Raw genomic sequence first — 25,166 nt, forward strand, 5'->3', positions numbered from 1 at the left:
CCAATTGGCTTGATGAGCTCAGCATTTTGAGGCAGTTAATGGGGCAAATGCTCGCCCATGCTTTGGTTACAGTCCTGATGGCTGGTGATAAACTCTGCAGAATACCTACCAGGGTCAGCATTTCTATCAGGAGGCTATTAGCAGTTAGTATGAGCAGACTCTAACAGAAAACAAGGAGCCTAAAATTCCCAACAGGTAATCCAGGTTAATTTCAGCACAGCATTATGGCGAGGTGCTCAGCCTGTGTTACTTTAAAACATGCTTGTATTTGCCATGGGTTTTAAAATGCATACAGGGGTATGTCCACTCAGAGAGGAGGCCTGTTTCTGTTTACATTCCATATGCCGCAATCCGTATACACGTCAATCAAAACTGTTGTTAGCCATGGCTGTCACGTCAAGTCCAGGTATAACAACACTGGTGATTGACAGGAAAGTTTGTTATCTATGAATGTGTCATCCCATCCAGCACCCATAGCCAGAGTTCTACCTGACAGGTCATCAGTGGTAGAGTTCCATCATCCATATATTATAAGACTGTTCGAACAAATAATTTCCTGGCTAGGCTCAGAACATCCCAGTTCTTTAGCATTGCTGTTACCTTGAGATATAGGATTTGACAGTGGAAGAAGGGCATGGGCCAATGGACCTCAAGGGTCAGCAAATAAACACGGGGCTAAGCCCATCCCTGGTGCAACGCTTCTGAAGGCAATGGATGAATTTGGATCTTTCAGCAGAAGCTGATGGAATCCCCAGGTTATGGAAAGAATATGACTAGGGCGAAGCAGACCGCAAAAGGTTGGAAAGTTTCAACTGGAAGCCCCAAGAGGCGGCTGTTTAGCTGACACTTATACAGGCTATGAGATCCTGGAAGAACAGACTTTCTCATGAGGGGCCCCATAAATCCTGCTTCCGTTCATTTCACACCCATGGCTACTCTCATAGGTGGTACACTTCAGGGCAACTGCACCTGTAGTTCCCCCTCTGTGGTCCATCAAGGACACCCGCTCTAGATCTCCAGCTCCTCGGCCATCACCTCTCTTGAGTGGATACCCACGTCTCTGTCCTTTCTGACCAGGGTTTTTCCAGGCTGCACAGTGCTTTGCCTATCCTGTGACATCTCCAGCAAGCCAGGCTGCCTAAACAAGCCAGTATCTGCATTTTGCTTTCTCTTTGAAGGCTGTGAACAGCTGTCATTGCCAGCAGTAGCAAGTTACCACACAGGGCTTTATAAGCAAGCACACTTGTTCTTGAGGTGAAAGCATTACAGATCAAACCTATAAAAACAATAAACGTTTCTATACGCATGCTAAAAGCTTACCAGAGATCCCCATCAGTCTTATGGGCCTCAGTTGGCCAAAGTCCTTCCAACTCTTCCCAGGCACGATGGAGTTCCCACTTGGACAGAAGGTCTTGCCCATTTGCAGCTCCCCCCCCCGCCTAGCATGCTGGCTTCTGTGGATCATTTACTAAGATCCCGAGCTCTCCCCGTTCATTGTAGGGGGAGCCTGGGCACCTTGCTCAGGCTTTGAGGATTGCAGTGTTGTTCCCGTGAGTTTCTGAGGCAATACTCAGCATGGCAACATCTCAGTACCTTGGGGATCCAGGCTTCTCTATCTATTTCTATGGTCCCCACTGCAGACAGTCACTAGCGGGATTGCTGGATTATCCCCATTTTACAAACGGGGTGCCGAGGCACAAGACAGATTAGGGGATTTATTTCGGGTCCCACAGGAAATCCGTGTCTCAGCAGGGAAATGAACCCAAGTCTCCTAAGCTTCAGGGCAGTGCCCTCACAGTCTAGACCACCCTCCCTCCAACCCTGTGCTACCCTTTTCCTCAGTGCAAAATGGGCAGGCACCTGTTAGGACGGAATAACTTGAGGTTGGCTGAGATCCCGGGGAGCCTTTCTGGAGAAGCGGTGTGCATGCTCCTGTGATGTAAACCAGATGTCCCTTTGTGAAGCACGTAGGATACCAAAACTGGAACGGGAATGAACATATTGCTGGACTGCTTCAGCCACATTGACTCCACTTTTACCCATTCTTTATGAATTAAATTGCCTGGGCGGAAAGACATCCCCGAAGATCTGAGGGTGGAGGATAACCTCCTTCGGGGGGGGGGAGGGAAGGGGTCAGCTCCATCTGCAGCCCCACACCCCCACTCCCGCTCTTCCTGGGCCCAGGAATCAGTGCCCCCACTTGTGACTAATGGGGAATTTATGTTACAGCTCTGGGCTGTATAAGTTTTGCTTGGCACCCTTTCATGCGGTGGCGCTCCCATTCATGGTGGGGTTTTTTGCAGGGGCAGGTACCCGGAGGTGAACCCAGGCAGTGATGCACCATTGAACTGAGCTTACTAGGGAGTCAAAGCAAGTATCAAAAGCGATGGAGCCCAGAATCATTGCAGAGACATAGGGCTTGTGGAGATTCCCTGGCGATCTGTGCACCCCACCCCAGATAGGATGTTCTGTGAAAAACTCGGCGAGGGAAAGCTGCCCCATGGCTATACCTAGATCCCAGCCTGCAGATTTTTCAGTAGCAGGGGACTATGCTTCTCCCCTTCTCCACTCAGCAATGTGAACTATTGCCCTGCAGTGCTAAGTGTATGCATCTGTCCCAGGCATGAATTTAGCTTTGCTCTTGATGAATCAGCTGATGTGGGAAATTGATTCTCCAATAGCATGGCATAGCTCTCTCAAACCAGTCCTCTGAGATTTCACAGTGAAAGCCTCCGAAACCTTAGAACTCGGGGAGAAGCCAAAAGCTTTGAAAGCATTTATGATCAAAGCGAAGGTGTGAGAGTTAATTTATCCTGGGCAGAATTTGCTTTCAGAGACATCATCTGTATTTCAGTAGGACCAGATCTTCTGTATCTGTGCCCTCTGAATGAACCATTTTACACTAATAGCAGGCTGCTTGCTCTCTATATTGCAAGCAGGGTTGTATTTACAGGAGCTGAACTTAATTTGTACATAGAAAATAAGCCTCACTTAAGAGTGGACCTGTAAATGTGACCCTGACACCTAATTTTAGCACAGGCAAACATCTGTAGCACAGACAAGGCCTAAGGCACTTTTATACTGGTACAACTGCATCCACACTAGGGCTTATACTGGCAAAACTGTACCAGTAAAAGAATCACCCTGTAGCTAACTGGGTGTATAACTCTTCTAATGTCAATCAGGCTGAGGCTACAACGCAGCCAGCTAACCCGACTGCATCCCAAGCATTAAGAAAGCTTTTCTGTCATGTTCAGCTAACTCAGCTGAGCTAACATGATCAAAAGCCACCTCCAATTTGCCCATCAAGACCGAGCCATTTGAGAACAACTGGAGCTGCTGAGCACAGAGCTCTTTTCAAAGTCCGCTCCCCCATGTCCCATTTGGGAAGAGACGTTGGAGAAGGCATGTCCGCTAGCCAGGTTTCCTGGGCTGCCTGTTTTCAGTCAGGAAACCCTCCTTGCTTACAGGAAGTATCTTTGTGAATTAAAATCCGTAACAATGGGATTGAATTGCAACCCGTGTGCAAAGAGACCTCCATTTTTAGAAAACTTTGCTCTGCGCCAGTAGCTTGCGTTACATTAATATATGTTGTCAGCTATTTTAAGGGGAGTAAATGACCGGCAACGTGAATGATGAAAAAGCTTCTAAAGGAACTAGCTGTGTCATCCGTTAGCAGATTGACCTTGTATTTCTAACATCACACACACAAGGGGACACAGTCAGTTTCAGTTCTTCACTAGCCAGGGGCCAGGCTGTTTCAACGCTTGTAAACATACTGTTACCGAACGATACTCCAGCTTGGCAGAAGCCCGTGAAGTCCACAGTGCAGGTCACACTGGTAGGTGAAACAATCACATTCCAGGATTGTTTTTAACAGCTCGCTATTTGCAAAGAACTCGAGTTGCTTCAAGGAAGCTGAACTTACCCTCCTCACAATCAGGTCACAGCTCTCTGGGTCCCTACTAAAAATAACCAGATGATAGATGTGTCTCGGTTGATTTGAAGTTTAAATACTGTTTGTCCCATCTTGTAACGCTTAGGTGCATGGTTCTGCTCTGTTGTCTTCATGAAGTTGTAACATACAAAAAGTGATGGAGGAGAATTCACCGATGCCTATTAGCCAAGATGGTCAGGGGTGCAACCCCACGTTCTGGGTGTTCCTAGGTCTCTGACTGACAGCTGCTGGGATTGGAGGAAAGGGGACGGATCACTTGATGACTGCCCTGTTCTGTTCATTCTGTTTGAAGCATCTGGCATTGACCACTGTCAGAAGACAGGATACTGGGCTAGATGGACCATTGGTCTGACTCAGGATGTCCGTTCTGATGTTCTTATGACTTCCACTGCTCAGCAGCAATGTGAAAAGAAATCCTGTTTATATGTTTACTGACTGAAAAAACTTCTCCTGAAGCAGAGTGCAATCAATAAGTCATTTGCTGATTGTGGTCATTCTGCACATCAAGTCTAATTTCCATGTGTGTGTACAGTGCTTTGCACAGTGAGGTCCCAATCCCAATGTATACCAATCATACATTTCATTGCCTTTGCTATTCATCTGTGAATGTTCTTGCTGTTGTACCTTTCCTCTTCCTAGGAGGGGATTTAAGATCCTAGATGCAGTGATGATGGGTGACTTGGACATATAAAGAAAGCAAGCTCACAGTAATTTTTCTAAAATCAAATTCCTTCCATTTCCACAATAAGGAAATGGAATTAGGAAAACAGCAGAAAATATCACTTGCCCTAAACCTCCCCAGACACCATCTGTGGTTTGCTAAGTAAACCCATGCTCACATGAGATGTGCAAAGTAAACAAATTACCTTCCTGATTAGAAATCTGCATTACCTATCAGTGGCGTAAGCTGGTCACCGGCTGACTAACTGGAAAAAAACAAAGCCACTTTTGACATGTACAAATCATGAGCTTTCCACTGGTGATGGACAAATCCAGAAAAAAGTTGGTTTGATGGACAATAAATAAGGCTAAGATTATGTCATGGAGGTCACGGAAGCCATGACTTCCAGCAACCTCCGTAACATTGGGGACCCTGCAGCAGCCCAGCAGTGTCGGGGGACCCCCTGCAACTGACCGGCCGCCACCAGAAACCCCTGAGCTGCTCAGTGGGCACGAGTGGGGGGACCCCTGGGGTAGCTCCCCAGCCACCGCCGCTGACAGGGGCCTCCTTGCAGCTCCCCTGCTGCCGTGAGCAGTTGGCTCCCCCCACAGCTCCCAGCCACCACCACCAGCAGCAGCGGGACCCCGGAGCTGCTCAGGCAATGGGGTCCCTGCAGCAGGGGGGTGCAGGGTGCTGGACCCTCTTCACTCCCCATTTTGTCAGGGATGTTTTTAGGAAAAGTCAGGGACAGGTCTGCGTGTGACCTGTCCCTGCCTTTTCCTAAAAATAACCATGACAAATTGTAGCCTTAATAATAAATAATCATATAAACTATTTACATTTAAATATAGCCTTCCAAACTCAAAATATCTCAAAGGCCTTTACAAACTTAGCAAATGATGTTCCCAGAAATTTAAAGAGATATTCCGAGGCATAACTCTTTGCCGGATCTGGGCCTATACAAGCAGGGCCGGAAAAGATCCTAGATGCAATGATGATGGCTGACTTGGACATATAAAGAAAGCAAGCTCACAGTAATTCTTCTAAAATCAAATTCCTTCTGTTTCCACAATAAGGAAATGGAATTAGGAAAACAGCAGAAAACATCACTTGCCCTAAACCTCCCCAGACACCATCATTCTTTTCTTTTTTTGCCAGCCCAAGCGGAAAAAATAAAGAAAAGAAAAAGAAAAAAAAAAGCCGCGATCGGCAGCAGCTCTACCGCGCCGGTTCATTCTTCAGTGACAATTCGGCAGCCGGTCCTTCCCTCCGAGAGGGACTGAGGGACCCGCCGCCGAAGACCCGGACGTGCCGCCCCTTTCCGTTGGCCGCCCCAAGCACCTGCTTCCTGTGCTGGTGCCTGGAGCTGGCCCTGTATACAAGAATCAATTAACTCACCACTCACATGCAGCCACTTCTAGGGGTGGAAGGTGGCAGCTGTTGACAACAACACTACACAGCATTTTAGGGCAGAGAGTGAGGAATGAAACGAGAAATCAGCAAAGTAGAATGTGAGTGTCTGAACTAAATCTAGATGGGAGGGACACAGTGGTTAACACCACCGTTCTTGTGAAAAACATCATGGGATCTTCAATTGACCAGAGGGGTCATGATTTCAGATTTGTGTCTTACCCAAAAAGATGGAAATTTGGTATTTTCACACAAACCAGAATGGAATTAATTAAAACAAGTGCATGCTACACACCATGAGCCTGATTACTCTACAGTCGTTACTCATGTTAAGTAGCATTTATTCACACAAGCAGTCCCAAACTCAAGTGAGTGGGGTTTTCTTCTTGTGTATGGCACTTGAGTTAGAACTCAGGTCACCTTTGCAGTGAAGACAAGGCCATTGATGTCAGTGGGTGAGTGAGTACAGTACTATTTAGTGCAAGGTTTGCAGAATATGGCTTGATGCTCCTCTTACTCATACTGGTGTTAACTCCACTGACATCAATTCACCCACTCCTGAATTAACCCATGCCCCATGTCCCAATATAGGGTGAGATTCTGATCTTGGTTATACCAGTAACTGAGATCAGAATCTAACCAACACTCCACAAATTGCTGCATACGAGTTCTTTCAAGGAAAAAGTTCTCCTCCACCAACCTCCCTTTGCTTAGAAAAGTGCTTTATACTCGTTTTATCTCCTCCAGATTTTTTTTTTCTGGGCTAGACCTCTAAACACGTAAATACTCTTAATGATGAAACTATAAACCATGCTCTGCCTGCCTCCAGAAGTCAATGTTAAATATAGCCTCTAAATGCTGCTAATTGATTTTAGATGTCTAGGGATAGCTTTTGCCTTCACACCATCCCACCCACATTGCTCAAGAATTCCTCACCTGCCCCTGTCGCTCTGTCAGGCTTGGGGAGCTGGTCGCAAAGCCCTGGCATGTAATATTTGTCAGCTGTTTTTAACACCAGAATGCTGTCAAATTAAAAAAAAAACCAAAAAACAGTCTGCTCAGAGACCCTGATTTGTGCCTTTGCTAAACTGAAATACATTCTCATGCCTTTCTTCATCTGCCACTGTCTATTTTTATGTTTAGTCCTTGAAATCTTTCCATCCTTTGAAAGCAAGATGTCTGTTTACAAATATTTGCCTAAGAAAAGTGTTTATTGTTGAGGCACACAAAGGAAAATGGCTCGTTACTGCACGAACCACATGCACCTCCAGATGTGTGCTGTCCTGCATAGAGCTGACAGACAAACCCTGACTTGGAAAGGAAAGGTTGGCTCACCCCAGACCTGTGTCTGCTGACAAACCAGGAAATGAAAAGAAGTGTAAAGACAGATTTGAGTTGTTTCAGGCTGGTGCTCTAGGATGCAGCAAGGAAATAAGTGAGAGCCATATTGTAGATTTTGTATGAAGGGCAGGGTTGTTACTGACAGGTGGCTGACCATGGCAAGGCACATTGATATAATTTTCCATGCAGCCAACTTTGGAGAATCCTAAAGTGAACTGTATTATTGTAAGGATTTAAAATAGTGACATCATCCGACATATTGCTGCAGGTGGCATTAATATTGTCATGTCTTGCTCCCAGTTTGCATGTGCAATCACGAGCTGCTTCAGACAGAAATGCTTTGAGTCCAGTCTTGCCAAGGTGCTGAACGCTCTCAACTCCCGCTGAAGTCAATGAGAGGCTTTTTCCACTCCCTATTGACATGAATAGGAGCTTGATTGGACCTGTTAAAAACTAAAGCTAAAAACTGCAGGCCAAGATTTTCAAAAGTGGCTACTAGTGCGTTAGTTATTTGGCTTCCCAACCTGAGGTGCTTAAAGGGGCCTGGTTTTCAGAGGGCAAGTACTCAGCATTTCCTGAAAATTAGACCTTTGTAAGGCCCCAATTATTTTGGAAAATCTCGACCATCACTGATAACTGAATCTCTTAAGTACACGTTAGTAAGCTGATGGCCTCAGATCATTATCCTGGACTTTATGCATTTAAAATTGATCAGTGGACATGAGGTGTTTAAAAAACAGTCTTTCCAAGATTTGTAGGACTTTGTAATTGCAAAATACACTTAAGCAAAGTTTGTATCAATAATGTGATGCATGAGGATTTTGTATGTAATTGCATATAAAAATCTTGAGATCTTATGAAATTGAGACAGGGAGTGATCCAACAGTATTTGGGAAAATAAAGAAACAGGAACAATTACGCAGTACTAAATAAATGTGTATGGATGCAAAGGACCCAATTCTACTTCCATGGACCACAACGGAAACAGAATAGGGCCCTAAAAGTACATATGTCGGCATATGACACTCATAGCCTAATCCTGCATGCGTTAAATCAATGGCCAAATTGCCATTCATTTAGTATGTGCTGGATCAGGCCCATATAGTGGGAAGCAAAAATTCAAATCAATCCATGTTATTTTGCAATATTACATGCTCTTGAATTGCAATGAAAACGCTTCTTTTGCCATCAGTTCTGGGTATCACTAAAACACCATCTCTCCCCTCCTCTGCCCCCCCAAATGAAATGCTTCATTTGGATAAAAGAATTTGGTATCCACAAACACCTGCTCTCCAGCTCCAGCAGGAATTACTTTGCAGTAATAATTATCCTCCTCCCACCATTCTGCTTCACTTTCTAAACAATCAGCAACATCAAAATTAGACAGGGCTGTTTTTCTTCAAGTGTTGGTTGCAGAAAATTCACTTGAGTTGGATTTGCAGGCTTGGAGATGTTTTATTTAATAATGACGGATGTGTTGGTTGAATGCAAAGGAAGAGGCAGAAAGCAGAGCAGAAATTTGGCGCCAACTGCCTTGCTTTGAAAGAGCCTGCATTCCACCCTGCTTAAGAGGGGCTAAATGGAAAGATCTGATTAAGCATCTCAGTGTTGTGACCCTGACCTCAAAGAACACGCCCGATTCTCGAGAGGAACTTCATTTCAATTAATCAAGTTAACAGCCTGAGTAAATCTGGCTGAATTCATTGAGCTATGTATGGGAGCTGCCTGTGACCTGCCGTTTGCTCTGGGGGCTCCAGTCCCCTCCTTTTAGTCAAAGGGTCTTTGGGATTAACAATTTGAAGCAACTAGTTGTTTGACTCAACCTGCTTGGTGACCTGGCTTTCATTTAAGGTGGTCAGGGAGTCCTTTAAAGCTTGTCCCAAAACAACGCTCCCTGTTTAGACACCTAGACATCTAGAAAAGACAGCTGGAGAGGCGACAGAGAGAGGACCATTCGGACCTGTGTGCTAAAATATTAATGGCTCAGGAATCAATATGGGCCAAATTGGGACAGAATTCCTCCTGCCGAGTAGCCCTTTAGTCTCCAAGCAGTCTCCGATTTCAGGGGGAATTAGATTCTGCTAAAGTAGAGATCCTTGTAGGATCATTAGTAAAATGCATTTTAAGTGTTTACCCAATAATAATATCTGCATAACAAGGGCATTTTAAAGTATCGTGTGTCCTTGGAGGTTAATAAATCAGTAACACACACAGAGAGACTATTTAAAATTTGGTGCAAATAGTAGTGTATTAATGGGGCAGATTCTGACACCCTTACTCAGACTGTCGGGCCGGACCCTTTAGTAAAGTACTAATCAGTGTAAGGACGGCAGAGTTTGACCCATTGAAGGCAATGGCAAAATTCCCTCAGAATTCAATGGGAACCAGATCAGACCCTACAATGAGCACTATTACTGGTTTCTTTTGTCATGGCACAGGGCCCTCGTGCACAACAACAAGCAGTTACACCCATTGGCACGAATAAGGCTGCTCATGTAACCGCTCCCACGTTCACAATCTGGCCCCAAAAGCAGGGATGGCAGCACCAAAACAGGCCTAACGCTGCCCTCCTCCTGGGCAGCCCGAACCCTTGCCGCAAATCCTTCACATTTCCTGCAGACGGGGGTCTTTTCATTTCCTTAACGTTAATCCAAGCGCAGGTTTAATAGCTGGGTCTTCTCTTGAATTAAGCAAGCCGGCTGGCTTGGGTCTGCTCCCAGGGGTCCTAGGTTTACCCTTCAGGGTGCCCAGCCATCTGGACCGTCCCACGATGGAGCGTGCCAGCCCCTGCATCCCAGGCTCAACCACCTGCCTTGGTCCTCTGTCCTAGGGTGTCCACGTGGGTCTACTCCCGGGTCTGCCCCTTAAGGTGCCCCCCTGGGTCAACCCCCTCGGGAGCCCTCCTGCCCCCTAGGGTGCTGTTGGCCCCTACCCAGCCCACCTGCCCAGGTGCCCCGCCTGCGCCCCGGGCGATGCCCCACTTGGCCCTTCGCTGGTGCCACCCGCCCGCGGCCCCAGCGGGGGAAGCAGCGAGCGAGGCTGGCGGCGGCCCCGGCCCTTCCCAGCAGCGGCAGGGCAGGGCCGGGCCATGGCCGGGGCACGCTCTCGCCTGGCGCAGGCAGCGGCGGCGGCTCAGGCTGCAGCGTGTGGGGCGGCCCGGGAGGGGCTGGCTGCTGGCGGCGCGCCCGGCCGCAGGCTGCAGGGTTCGCGCTGTTCTCACGACCTCCCGTCCCACGCCGGGCGCGGGCGGAGCTGGGGGCCAGGGCGGCCGCCAGGCCCAGCGCACCGCCTGCTGCCCGTGCAGCCGCCGCTCCGCACGCCGCCTCCCTCCCAGCCTGGCTCCTGGCTCGGATCCGCCGCCGCCGCGGCGCGCACCGCAGGGGCGGCTGCTGCTGGGGAAAGGGGGGCTACCTGGGGCCTCCCGCTAGCCATGGGCCTGCGTGCACCCTGCCCCCCCCTGCACACTTTCCCAAGTGCATCGCTTCAGCCCCTGATTTTTTGGGGGGTGTTTACATGTGTATCTATCTTTTGGCTTAGTTCAAAGCTGTTTATCCAAATATGTCCCCCCCACAATTATCCCTAAATTTTAGGTGTGGGGGGTGGTGGTCTGATAAACCACCCCTTGGATTAAAGTGTGCAAAAAACAAAGCTGTTCCCTGGTGGAAGTCAAGGGAGCCATTTTATGCACTACCCCCCACACCTGAAATCGGCTGGTGTGGATAAAACAAGCTGTAGGTAGCAAGCCCTCCTGGTTTGGGGGTGTATGCAAACCCCACCCCTTACCCGTTTTCCCTATTCCTACTCTTGATCTTTTCTCTTGGATGCCTGTAGTTAATTTCCACTCCTGTCCATGGTGGTTAGGGGAGAGATTTGTATTTAACGCCTCAGTCTGGAGAAGGATGAGATCTCTGAGCAAAAGGAGTAGGGCGTTTTCTGGTTTACACAGGGTATAGTTTCATGGCAGAGCATAAGGATGGCAATCGGTTTCCTACCACTGGGGTGTTGTGAGGCTTAATTGTTTGTAATGTAAAGTGTTTTGGGATTCTTGGATGGGAGGTGCAGAGCATGACTGTTAGTGCATTGCAATCTTATATTGATGGGCACCATTCTGCCTGCAGCATACTTCTCTCAACAATCCAAGCAGTGGGAGAGTTAGAAATACATAGAACGTAGCCCGAGATCAGAAGACTCTGGGGACAGGTGGGGTCTCAGCCGGGCCTATTTTGCAGGGTCACATGTAGGGAGGAAGGCCTGTGGGGCCTCGTTCAGTTGCCTCCTCACCAGTGTTCTGCACCCCTGACCCCAGTGTACTCGCAGCACCCCCACCTCTCCTGCGCACCTGCAGCTGCCCTTCCTCCTTTTTGTGAGGCTCTCTCAGCCCCACAAATGAAATCGATCCCCAGCGAGTGATGGAGGAGAAAGCAAAACCAAGAACTTTAGGAACGGAGAGCGGCGGCCGGGGGTGAGAAAACAGCGGAGCAAGGCAAGAGAGGCCAGCCAGGGTGAGAGGAGAGCACATGACAATTCCATTGTTCAGCAGCAGAGCTACCAGGCAAGAAAAGTGAAAAGGGCAGGAAAGGGGTGCTTAGCTGATGGCTCGGGGTTGTTTCCCCACTGCATTTCTCAGAGAGAAAAGTAATCCAGTGGGCTGAATCCTGATGACCCAGCAAATGGAAAGAGGTTTTATCTGTCGCTCTCTGCCTCCTGTGGGCAGTGGGCCAGATTGTGACAACCCTTCCTCCTGGTAACACTTTACACCATCACTGGGACTAGGGGAGAAGGGTACTGCTCAGTGTAGGGGCATCACAGTCTAGCTCTGTTTCAGCTTTGAAATCACTGTATTTTTCTCCCTCCTGACACCGTCCCAGAAAAGTGCAACACCCGAAGGACTTCAGGCTGCCTACACCCTGCCAGGTGGAGTGATGGTGGCATAATTATTACCACCTGGTGCCTTGTTCACCCCTTTGGACTTTCACCTTCCATCCTCCTTCTCCTCATCCTTTGTACTTTTATAGCACCTTTACCAGGACCATGCCAGCTTAAAAAAATCACCTTTCAGTCTGAAAAATTATCTATGAGAAACACTTAAGATCATGGGAGAAAAAACATATCTTAAAATATAGAAAATTGGACTGTAAAACCAGAAAAAAAATGGCTGGGAGGGGGTGAGGTGGAGATGGACACAGGAGCCGATACAGTCATAGAAACTTAAGTTTTAGTTAGTTTTTCTGCACGTGACTGGATTCGAGGTTGATGGTTTCTCTCTAACAGAAGGATCTCAAACTTCCTCACACGTATTCATTAAGCTTCTGGTCACTCCTGCACAGTTATCATCATCATCTCCATTTTATATGGGGGGAACTGAGGCACAGGTTTTGTGGCTACGGTCACAAAAGTCTGTGGCAGATCCGAAAATAAAAACAGATCTGTGCCTTAACTATTACAGCTCTCATTGTTCATATAATCTTAATGACAGGTGTAACCCTTAATGAGAGCCTTTGAAAGGGTCATGTAAAATGCATATTATTGAATGCCTCTCCTTTGGTGGGGGGGAAAAATCACTGGAGGAACTTAACATTGTTTGCTATATTTGAACTGATGTAATACATCAAAACCCTATTGGAAAGACTTTTGCCATTGCATAAGGTCAGTTGGGTCAGTCCTTGCCATTTTCTTTTTGCTTGGATACTTTCGTGTGTTAGCAAAGTAAAATCTGCTAAATCTAGGGCAGATCTGGGAAATGGTGAATAAAGGGACAAATCCAGAGACATTGTGCTATCCCAGGGAGGGATATAGTTACATCCAGGCGACAGGCAGGCTTTCATCAGATCTTCCACCTCTTCTTCAGAGGAGGCGGGGGTGGTGACTGGTTGGGGAGGATGGGAGCGAGGCCCTGTAATAGGATTTGATGTCTGTGATTGCATAACAAAGCCCCCTGGGAGCCTTCTCATTCCAATGGATACCTCACCCCAGTTTTGGAAGTGTTGGGGTGCTGTCTGCACCAACATTTAGGAACATAGGAGTTGCTAAACTGGATCAGACCGAAAGTCCATCTAATCCAGTGTCCTGTCTCTGATGATGCCCAGCATGAAGAGGGTGTGAGAAACTGCCACTTTGGCAGATCTGGGATAATATGCTCCCAGGAAAGTCTTATCCTAACCCCTAACAGATTTAAAGCCTGAAACATGAGATTTTATATCCCTTCCAATACTTGGGGTTTTTTTAGCATTAACTATTAGAACTGGTTTGGTTTTGTTGGCACAGCTAACTCCCCTATAAAGTCTAGGATTTTGGATTATGATTGGGACATAATGTACCACCCTTTGCATTAAAGTGATCTGCTTGCTGGGGCGGAGTGATGCAAAGCAGAGGTGGGTCATGTCTTTAGGCCTGGCTTGTGTGTACGTGCTTAATTTGTCAGACAGACAGTTCCCTTCCCCCCCACCATAATATTGGAATAACGTGCACAATGCTTTCCCTTCCACCCTTTGCATTCATTCCCAATGTTCTTGGTCTTATTAATTGGTGACCATTCAAAGTGGTTAATTCTCTGTGCACAAGGTTGCAATTGCTTCCACTTGGCCAGGATTCAAGTAGTGGGGGTGAGTCATAATGGGTGGCAAAATTGTCTTTTCCTCAGTTCCCCTGCTCACAGGGGAAAAAAAAAAAAACACCCTGAATTATTCTCTTTTATGAGGTAGGCATTGTGAGGCCAAGCAATTGAATTTACAACAGCATTGAGTATCAGAGTCTATGGAGGGGGGGCGAAGACACACATTAACCCTCAGCTCTGCGTTCCCAGGCATTTCAATAGGATCCCAAACTTCCTAAAGAGCCCGCTGCATATTCGATGAGACCCTTTATACCTTTTATTTCCCATTCCCCACAATAGAGACCGACTCTCTTGCCTCTTTCCTGGGCAAGATAGTAACTTTTGCACTCCCCCTCCCACACTCCCTTAAAAAGTGTGTGGGGGGGGTGGGAGGAGTGACATTTTATAGGGCATCTTATTTCAATGAACTCCCTAAAACCAGGTAATGAGAGCAGTGTGTTTCTGTGCGTGGGGGCGGGAGTGTGTGTGCAGACAATGGCTTACAAGAGCAATTTGTGCAAATGAAATACAGTCCTTTTTATGCAGAATAAACTAATTTTGAAAGATTTTAAAGAGCTTTTACCACCAACCAAACCCCTATAAAAAGATCGTTGTCAGTGAGCTCCCTTCAGTGAGTCCACCTGAGTGGGACACCTGAGGGAGACTTGTACCCCCAAAGGGAGCAAAGGTTTGTTTAATGTCACCCAAATTGCTCCCCCCCCATTTGCATCCAAAGGGTTTTCTCATCTCCCTCCTCCTCCCACAATGAAAAGAGCAAACATTTCTATTTCAAAGAGTTTATTTGTTCAAACACCTGCAACCTTTTTGGAAGTCTTTTGACCACGCACACACACACAAACAAGATACAAACAACTTTGGCATTATACTGGTGTGAATATTTGATACAAAACTAATCTCTTATTTATTTTTTAAAAAGTCTTTCAAATAAAGGCATTTCTTTAAAGGAGTAAAAAATACAAGTTGAGATCCCAACCTCTGGAAATAAATAGACACTTTGTACTAAAAGTCCTTTTTTTTTTAAAAAAAAAGTCTGCTTTAAAAACAAAACAAGGTTCCATACAACGGAACCAAAGCGTGTGGTGGTTTTGTTTTTCTTGGGGGGGAGGGAGGAAGGCTTTACACACAAGTCACCAAGGTCTCCAGACTGATTCACGGCGTTCCCCGATGGGACTCCCAGCTTGGGACGCTGGAGCTAAGCTACCCCCAAATGACGTCAGACCCTGCACTGGGGATGCTGACGGGGTTGCAGCTCCGTTCCCTGGCCCGCTGCCTGAAGACAGTGGTCCATTAGCGTTGGCATAGAGGGGGATGACGGGTCCGCTGCTGGGAGCGAAAGCTGGGTTAGGGATGAGGAAAGCGAATTGGCCGTCGGTAGCTGGGACCAGCTGAAAACCCCCATAGACCTTGGGGGACAGGGCTTCGGCAGGGTTCAGTTTGCAGGGCACAGGCACGGCTCCAGCTGCGGTGGCAGCTGGGGGAAGTTGGACGTGCAGAGGTTGTGCCAGATGAGCAGGCTGGCCAGCTGGGGGTGGCGGTGGAGGGTAATTCATAGCCACGATCTGGCCCAGGCAAGCGGAGAGGTGGCTGAGCAGGCGGGTGCGTACGTCTGTGTTCACCCCTTCGCAGGTGGAGAGGAACCGGGTCACCTCGTTCATGCACTCGTTAAATCCAGCTCGGTATTTGCCCAGGACGGTGGGGTCAGCAGTTAGAGCTGCTGCAATGGAAGAGGAGAGGGGGTCACACATGGGCACTGGGAAGCAGGACCCTCCACCCACCCTGCAGTGTGGTACAGGCACTTTATTCCAAGGGCACCTGCTGAATCTCTGAGAGGGTGCCCGGATGCACAGCTGCATGCATTGGCAGCTGCAGTCTCTGGTCTACTGCCCAGCGGTTCACCAATGCTGGAGGCTCCAGGGAGCCGTACTGGAAGAGCTGGTGCTTACCTGTCATCTGGGCTCGCTGCAGGTTCCGCAGGTGCTTCACCGTCATCTCCAGGATGTCTGCTTTCTCCAGCTTGGAGTGCCTGGAGCTCTGGCAAAGAGAGCAAAGGGGAGAAGGTAAAGATGGGGGTCTCATCCTCTTACCACCACCCCTCTCGCCCATAGCTTGGCAGCCTTCAGAACAGTCCCTGGGAGTCCTCCTCTCACATCCCCCCCCAAACTGCACCTGAAATCCCCAGAGCTCAACTTACATCTTTCTTCAAGGCATCCAGGATGAGGGTCTTCAGCTGCCCCAGGCTCTCATTGATCCTGGCACGGCGCCGCTTCTCCATGATCGGCTTGGAGGACTGGAGAGAAAGGGGGAAGGAAACAGAAGCAGAGATCAATCTATTTGCCTCCCGTCCACGTTACAATCGCATTGCTAGACACATGCATCTCACCTGCAGGGCAGGGCAGTCCTATTGCAGATTGCTAGACTCGTCTGTTATTGCATGTTAATGGAATACTACCTAGGTCTCTGACTGTGAATCATTTACCCATTCCCCTATGCAGCCTGCTCTAAGTAGCAATCCACTGTGTAGTGTATGGGTCTATGTTCGCATTACTTAATACTAATCACTACTGCATATTACTATACACAGCTGGAGATTACAGCGATTTTCTGTCTATTTTCGTCACTATTGCATATTACTATATAGAGATACGGAGATAATCGCTTTAATACTAATCACCAGGCGCTTTTGATCGACATCTTGTCTTAGATGTACCTTCTATTGCAATAGATCAGGGCATATGCACCACTATGCTGTGCATACCCATCCCTGTCCACACAGACCCAAGCCAGGTGGGATATTACATCTCGGAGGGGAAGAAGTGATGCCGTTTACCTTTCTGTGTTCACTGGCACTCTTGGGCTTGTCCGGCGTGTGGCTGGAGGTAGCTGGGGCACCAGCAATCGGGGAGGCTGTCGGTTTCTCCATGGTATCAGCGGGCATCTTTTTTTTTTTTTAAAAGTCTCTCGACCACAAAAAAAGCAAGCGGAGGGGGGGGAAAAGGACGTTGCAAGAAACAAAAAAAAAAGACGAATTGCGATTTATTTGCAAACTGTATCCCTTGGAACGAGCCCAGTCTCTGGGGGCGGAGGTCTAGGCGGCTGCACCCCGGACACGGTTCAAGGAGGAGTCTGGCTTTGCACTCACTGATCACAGGGTAAGTCAGTGCACAGCGGCGAGGCGACCCTGCGCGAGGCTGCTCGGACTCCTGCAGCTAGAGCCAGGCGGCGGCGGCTGCTGTTAAGCCCGAGCTTCAGGGACCCCCCGCTCTATTTATACCCAGCGGCTGCTCCCAATTCGTGTGAAACCTTCTCTGCATTCTTTCCCACACTCCCGCCAGCCAATGAGAGCCGGGACTCACCCCACCGGGCAGCCAGCCCGCCTGCCTATTGGAGGACGCCCCCGCGAGCTGTCAGTCACGCGCTGGGCTTCCCAAAAATCCAGCCCCAGAGTAAAAGACAAGCCAGCAACCTTGGGGGGAGGGGGAGGGTGGAATGAAAAGCCAAGGTGCTGGAGTCAGTGGCGAGGCTGGCAAGCGATGGGGGGAGCAAGGCACCCCCTCGCCCCCCCAAAAAGGGGGAGGCAATGCACTTTCTTCCACAAAGGGGGTGGCCTGGGTGTGCAGTGCAATCCTTCCAAAATCAGGGAGCAGAAGGAAGGAAAGCAATCTCCCCCAAATGGGGGAGAAGCGATGCAAACTCTTTTCGAAAAGGGTAAGGGTGGAGGAGAGTGTAGTTATCCTACTGTCCCTGAAAACCCAAGGGGTGGAGGATGAAACAGATCAAGCCACACACACACACACCCCATAGAAAACTGTGAAGCCAAACCAGAGCGACCAGCATCCAGAACTGAGTATCCCTGGCAATTTTTTAAAAATAAGGGGCCTAATCAATGCATCAGAGTTGCTCCGTAGGCAATTGTCCAGGTCTGAACGCAGTCTGAAGAGCCTTTGTTCTTTGCACTGTTTTGGGGGAAATGCTGTTGAATTTTATCCAGAAGAATGCCACTCTAATGCTCTGCGTGGGGAAAGGGATTATTTTAGTTGGCCTATTACAAAACCAAAGGTGTGGGGAGGACGTTATTTTTTGCATAAAGAACCACAAATCTGTGCATCCCCTTAATACTATCGGAGCAGTTCTTTAGCTGTTGCAACGGGAATAGAGTAGACACAGGGAGGAAAGAGCAATTTATCCAGTGACCTTTTCTAGGGACGAAGCTCCCCATCCAAACCCTTATAATTAGATCGTTGCTTTTATGCCTGATAATACTGATTTAATGCACCAAAACGAACACCAGATTGCCTGGACCCTGCGTTATAGGAATGTCGTTGTTTTCGTTGCCTTGAGATTGGAAAGAAGTGGGAAAGATGTGAATATAGCACCTACATCCTCCCTCCCCCTTCTTTCCTAGTATTATCTGAGTTTGTGGGGCCAGAGTTTGGATTCTCAGAGGGGGCGATGTTCTCCACCGTATCACGTTGTTAGGTTAAAACGGTGCTGTAGATTCCCCCCCCCCCCTCCGGGGGTTGGATAAATAAGTCTTACGTGTAGGGGGGCCCTTATTATGGTGCAGGGCAATCAGATGTGTGGTGAAAACACTGTTTCTTATAAGGCAGGTCTTGCCGTTTGAAATCCCCCAGCCACCCACCTCTGTTTCCAGACTAATGCCCACATCTTCCTCCAGCTGTTGCGAACTCCAGCAGCAGCAGCTGGTCCGGCACGCGAAGCCGTGGCAGGCGGGCAGCCAATGGGCCCGGGGCTGCAGGCCAAGCCTTCTCCCATTGGCTGGCAACTCCCCCAGCTGTCAATCAAGCCCCGGCGCCAGGCAGCAGCCAGCTGTGCTCGTGCCTCCACCCCTCAGAGGCAGCCCTGGTTGGGCGCGCGCTCCCCTCCTCCTGCCTGGCCCCGGGAGCACGTGCCAAAGTGCTTCTGGCTTCCTGCGCGGTGCAAAAGCAAAGCAGGCGAGCTCCAGTCATGCACCAGGCAAGGGAGGCAGCCATGGGAAAACCACGCCTCCTCCTGTGCTCCAGAAATAATCTCCCATGCCAAACAGTGCCTCTCTGTCCCATTAATGTAAAGAGAGACTCTGAGCTAGATCAGATCTCCCTCCCCCCCCCCCGCTTTTTTTTTTCCCTTGCAGATTTTTCTCTCCCGCCTTGGGAAATTCCTCCCACCCCACCCCCTCCCGACTCCCTCTCTCTTGTGTGCAAAAATCAAGAAGGGAACAAATAATAATAATAATAATAATAAATAATATAATATAATAATCCATGCTCAGACAGTTGGAGACAGGGGTAGGGCGCCTCTGGGAAGGACCGCCACAAAAGATCAAGGGTTAGAGGAAGAGAAGCAAAACAAAAATTTGGCAGGATACCTGCAGGCTGACATTTGCAACAGCTCCAAGAAGGAATCCTAGTGTCCAGAATCCAAAAAGAAAATGGGTGCAAATGGAGCCAGCAGACCCTGAGAAACCATCTTCCCTCCCCTCATGACACTTTTCCATTCATCAGCTGAAAAGAAAGGGCCACATCTGACTTTCCCGGTGCCCCTCAAACTGCTGTTGATGAAATCAATCTGTAAGGGAAATCCAAAACTTTGGCATTTTAACTGACCCCTTAAAAGAATAATTTTTCAGCACAGGATCTACCGAGTGTAGATAAAACCAATGGGCATTTGGGATGCCCCGGGAATGCAGGATTAGCCCCAACGGGATTTTGGGTGTAGAGTTGATCTGGATGTTTACTGCAGCAGCATTGGGCTGCCTGTCTTCTCTTTATAATGATAAAGTTTCTCGCTCCTCCCTCCACTTTTTGTTTGTTTTTATTTTAAGAAAGAATGAAACTGCTTCAGACTACAATAGTGTGAAGATGATTTTGTGTGTGTGTGAAACTATGCAGATGGAAGTCTTTCACGCTATGCATCCGAAGAAGTGAGGTTTTTACCCACGAAAGCTTATGCCCAAATAAATCTGTTAGTCTTTAAGGTGCCACCAGACTCCTTGTTGTTTATGCAGATGGAAGTGCAGAATCTCCCTTCACTTTCTCTCCATTTCTCTTATCCCCTAACTAAACACATTACAAAAAATCCTGGAACGAATATGACGTTTGCTACCAGCACAGCTGTGTTATACCCCTTCCACCCACCCTGTGTCTGCCTTGTCGATTTAGCTAGTAAGCTCTTGGGGGCAGGGACCCGCTGCCATGTGTTTGTAATGCCTAATACAATGAGGCCCATTCTTGGTTGGCCCATAGGCCCTACCATAATAAACATGATTAATAATAATTCCCAGGCTTCTTACATGGAGGTGATCCCATTAAATAATCTGCAAGCTCCCAATTAATTTCTAACCCTTTCCAGTTTAAAGACCATTCTATATAAGGCTCATATATATATATATTTAGGGTTGGCAGAATTTGAGTGTTATTTTTTATAATTTCAATGGATAATATTGATGTTTATTTTAAAACATTTTTTTTCAATTTTTATCCATTTAAAATTTCACAGTTGCACAAAATTATGGGTTTTAAGCATATTTTAAATTGTTCATTGATTTAAATTTTCACATTTCTGGGAAATTGTAAGGGGTCGGACAATGGGGGCAGACCATAATTATTTAATGACAGTAGAGTTGAAATTAAAAAGTTAAAGCTTCATAATTGTTAAAATACAAACTATCAATCATCACATGTCAAAACATACAAAGTAAATATCTTAAAATCAAACACTAATAAATTCTCAAGCAGCATTTTTCATACTTCGCGCATCTGTAAATGTCAATTATTATCAATGGAAATATTTTTTTATCAGTTTGTATGTGTACGGTGAAATTGATGTTTACTGATAAAAATGTATTCCTTCTAAGCCTTTATATAAAACTTCTAGTCTCTAGACCAGGGGTCGGCAATGTTCGGCATGCGGCTCGCCAAGGTAAGCACCCTGGCGTGCCGGGCCCGTTTTATTTACCTGCTGACGTGGCAGGTTCGGCCGATTGCGGCCCCCACTGGCCGCGGTTCGCCGTCCCGGGCCAATGGGGGTGGCAAGAAGCGGTGCGGGCGAGCGATGTGCTGGCCACGGCTTCCCGCCGCCCCCATTGGCCCGGGACGGCGAACAGCGGCCAGTGGGGGCCGCGATCGGCCGAACCTGCCGCGTCAGCAGGTAAATAAAACTGGCTCGGCCCGCCAGGGTGCTTACCCTGGCAAGCCGCGTGCTGAACGTTGCCGACTCCTGCTCTAGACTTACACAAATTATTTTTATTAAAAATATATATTCATTTTTTTAAACTATTTGAAATTCAAAATTAACTTATTGACTTAATACACTGCCTGTTTTTGTCATTAGGTTTTTTGAAGCAGTGAGTAAAAGATGAATTGCAACAACTTTAAAAAAAATGCTATTTGTAAATTAAAATTCCTTCTTTTATGAAACGTGACTAACCAAATGCAACGTGGATTGATTTGTTAGAAAAAGGCATATAACCATTTATATTTTCAGGTTCTTTTGTTGACATGTCGTGTGTTTTGTTTTTAATTTGCCCTGATTAATTGTTTCATTTGGTGTTAACCACTTCTGATGCCAGGTTTATAATTTGTAACTTCCCTGGCACTGCTATGGTAATTAGCTGTTGATGCACCTGACTAAATAATCAAATCTCCCAACAGAATTGGAGGCAAGTGTGTGAGTGGGTTGTGGGTGGGGAGGATATAACACTCTCCCCTCCCCCCCCCCAAATTTCTAGTGTTTTTGGATAGTGTCTGTAAATTGCAGGAGAGGGAAAAAAGCCCGTGGGCGCCACCTACAGACCAGTTTGTTAAATGGTGTGTACTGAAAGCCCAATACAGTATTGCTCAGCGAAAAATTCTCTCTCTCATTGCAACCCCAGTGAATTAAACTTGGCAGGGGATAGTCTGGTCCGTAAAGCACAATATAAGATGCATAAAGATTAGCATTAGTGACTGGGGATGCACTGTTTGGTGGTCTGTGCTCTCTCTGGGGTTGTGCTTAGGGAGGGTTTTTAGAAGGCTGTGATGGGAAGGAAATCTTTTTGGACAGGCTAGTTCCATTTAATGGATCCACGAGACGATTTTTAAAGACTAGCCTTGGTTCCTTTTCAGGTCTAATGCTGCATAGCCGGTGCTAACTTTCTGGTCCTGCAGCTGCCCGTGGAATGTGACGGACTTCACGCATTGGCCTTAGACTGTGCTAGCACAAGTGAAATGAATTGGGTGGCTTCAGCCTAGAGATTAGTCTGGATCACAAAACCACCAAATGTCTGGCAAAAAAAAAACAACCCAACAAGTCCCAGTGAGGTAAACAGCCTCTGCCTGGGAGAGTCCCAGGACGAGCATAAGGAATGGAGTGGGGGAGGGGTCTTGTGTGCTGCAGGTCTGAACTGGGATTCCTTAGCAAAATTGGGGGGAGATTTACCTAGAAACTCTGCTCGGCTCTGCCACTTGTTCACTTTCAGGATCAGCAAAAGCCCCTAAACTCTCCCTCCCATGACAGCCCACACCCCTTCCCCGCTCCATTTCCTTTAGCTCCAGCATGATCTGCCCCATTGCCCCCAGGGAAGGGCCCTGACAGGGCCTTTGTGTTCATCTGTAACCTGGCTGTTCTTCCAGGCCATGCCAACCCGTCTGCCTGTACCTAGAGCACAAATGCCAACCTGGTTTCACTGGCATTGCCATGACTCACCCTCCTGGGAGGATCTAGAGCTCAGGCTCCATTCCCTGCCCATCCCTGCCAGCCCCAGGGAAACCCTGCCGGAAACCTCTCCCCACCTCAATTTAAAAAAAAATTCACACTCTTATTCATGAAACAGACCCTCCTCTCACGTTTCCTTCATGAAGCAATGCACATAAAGTACTAAAAGCAACAGCTGCGACTACAGGAACTAGAAGGAATTAAACAGATCACTAGATTCCAGGACTTAGACCAACCGAAGGTTACCAGCAAAAAGAAAACTCCATTCTAAGAAATCACAAGCTCACTTTTTTAAAGTAAAAAAAAATTCTTCCAAGTTTCCCCTGGGATCCCCAAGCTAACACCAATCGGTTGTTCCTTTAAGGTCACAAGCAGATGCTCAATAAGGAGTGAATCTCTTTTTCCCCGTTGCTGTCAGTTAGTTAATAACAGGTAGCCCAGCTGAGGTGGTGGAGGAGACACAATTTGCTGAGCTCCTAGAAACTAGCCGCCAGGGGGCATCGGGATTCCCAAGGAACCCCCTCTGGCTTGCAACAGGCTGCAGGCCACATAAAGGGACTCCCAGCCCATCAGCTGGAAGATTGAAAATATTCCTAAAGATTTGGCAGTCCCAGCCCCACATGCCCCGGCTGGTTTGCTGTTGGTTTTTTTTTTTTAGTGCGGTGCAGTTGTTTCTCTTGCCCAAAATTCTAAATCTGCCAGTGACAAGAGAAATGCTGTGACATAATCCAAATCTGCTAGAAGCCATTGGCTGAAAACCCAGCCACTTCCATCAGCTGGGGTGGGGTGTGCAGGGAAGCTGAGATTTGTCTCCACTCTCTTCACATGCATTTTAAAGAATCTCCTGCTGTTTGTCATTGATGGGCAGGATTTATTTAGGGTCTTTTCCTTTCTTTGGCCCCGATCTTGCGCCCATTGGAGTCAATGGGAGTTTTGCCATTTGCCTTCAAAGGCAGAAAGATCAAGCCCTCAGAGTTTTGTAAATTTCCCTTAAAATTCCATTGTCTGCCAAGGCCTCGCCCCATTGATGTCAACGGGAGTTTTTGCCATTGACTTCAGTGGGAGCAGGGTTTATCCCAGGGGTGTGTGTGTGTGTATAAACAGAAAGCTACACCACTTGGCAATTAGACTCAACACTCTGCAAAAGTCTGAGCATCTGCCTCGCAGAAAGTTGGTCTGAGCTGGGGGAGTTAATCATTTGCAGCAGTTCACATGAGCCCCAGAGAATTCAGCATTGCCCAATAAGGATGGAGATCAAGTGATAAATAGCAGGGTACCCCAAACTATTTTCTGTGCTCCAGCTGGGGGACACATGGAGAGCAGAGTTACCTATAACTATTAACTTCATACAGAAGGGAGAGTGGGTGATGGGGCCGGACAGCTACAGGAAGACAGGGTTGTTTGGCAAGAATCCACATTTCAGATGGGCGTATGGCAGGAAACCAGTTACTAATCATGTCATCAAACACCAGGGGAACTATGTCAATAAAAACCCCACAACTAATTGAAAACATTTACTAACCAGAGCTAAAGAGCTCAGCTAGTGCCAGGAGATTTATCCCTAAATAGTAGGTATTTAGGGACACATCTGGCATCCCTTCAATATGCTATCCTTGATTTGGGGCTTGCAACCAGCCGTGGGAGTCACCGAGGGATGCATGGAAGAAAAAAAAGAACTCTTGAAATCTGGGTTCAGTTCCTGGCTTTGCACAGGTTCCTAGTGGGAGCTTGCACAAGTTGCTTCGTGTGTGTGTGTGTGTGTTCCTCTCCTGCTCATCTGCAAAAATGGAGATAATATGTCACTGGCCTTACAGGAGAGTTGTCATTAGTATTTGGGAGGCACTCTCAGCCTCCAGCAATGGAGCCATATAGGCACCTAGATAGCTGGAAAGTGGCTCCTTGCAACATTTCAGTTTTCATTGCTGAATCTGTCTCTGGGCCTTTCATGTTCAGGTGTAATTTTGTGTGGTTTGCACCATTCAGCCTGCAAAATGCACACATCTTCAGCCAGACATCAAAGGACCTAGGGAAATATTATTTTTCAGAGGCCTTTACCTTCACCATGCTCAAACATATCCGATCATACAAATGGCAGTACTTCTGTGGAGTGGGTTTCTGGATTGTGTCTGTGCTGTGTTTCTTGGTTTATGACTCAGGAGTTATATAAATAATGTACACAAAATTGTCGCACAGTCCTTTGTAAAGATGCACTGAGAGGCATATTGTGCTACAGAAGAAAAATACGTATATGTTTGCTTAACCGGGTTTGGAAAGTTCAATGGGTTCTTTTATAATCTGGGCCAGGGAAATACAGAGCAGCATTGTTTAATAAGATTACCAGAAAGGATTATTTTATTTTCTTAAAATGTGTTTTGTATTTTAAAGTATTGGCAAAAGTGGTACCCGACATTGATAGTAATGTAACATGACTTTATTTTTTAGAATCCAGAACCCTAACACGCATGAGCCAAAAGCAGAGAGAGAAAAAGCAG

General features: G+C 47.3%; 1 protein-coding gene across 1 annotated transcript; it reads right to left on the reverse strand.

Moving 5' to 3' along the window:
* Positions 1–14,743: 14,743 nt before the first annotated feature.
* HES4 (hes family bHLH transcription factor 4) lies at positions 14,744–17,220 on the reverse strand. Its single transcript, XM_054009189.1, has 4 exons — positions 16,811–17,220; positions 16,175–16,270; positions 15,927–16,014; positions 14,744–15,697 (listed from the first exon to the last, which is right to left on the reverse strand). Exons 1-4 carry the CDS (start codon positions 16,916–16,918, stop codon positions 15,111–15,113), a joined length of 879 nt encoding a protein of 292 aa, XP_053865164.1. The 5' UTR covers positions 16,919–17,220; the 3' UTR covers positions 14,744–15,110.
* Positions 17,221–25,166: the final 7,946 nt, after the last annotated feature.

Source organism: Malaclemys terrapin, chromosome 19 (genome assembly GCF_027887155.1).
Source record: "Malaclemys terrapin pileata isolate rMalTer1 chromosome 19, rMalTer1.hap1, whole genome shotgun sequence".
Lineage (NCBI taxonomy): Eukaryota > Metazoa > Chordata > Testudines > Emydidae > Malaclemys > Malaclemys terrapin.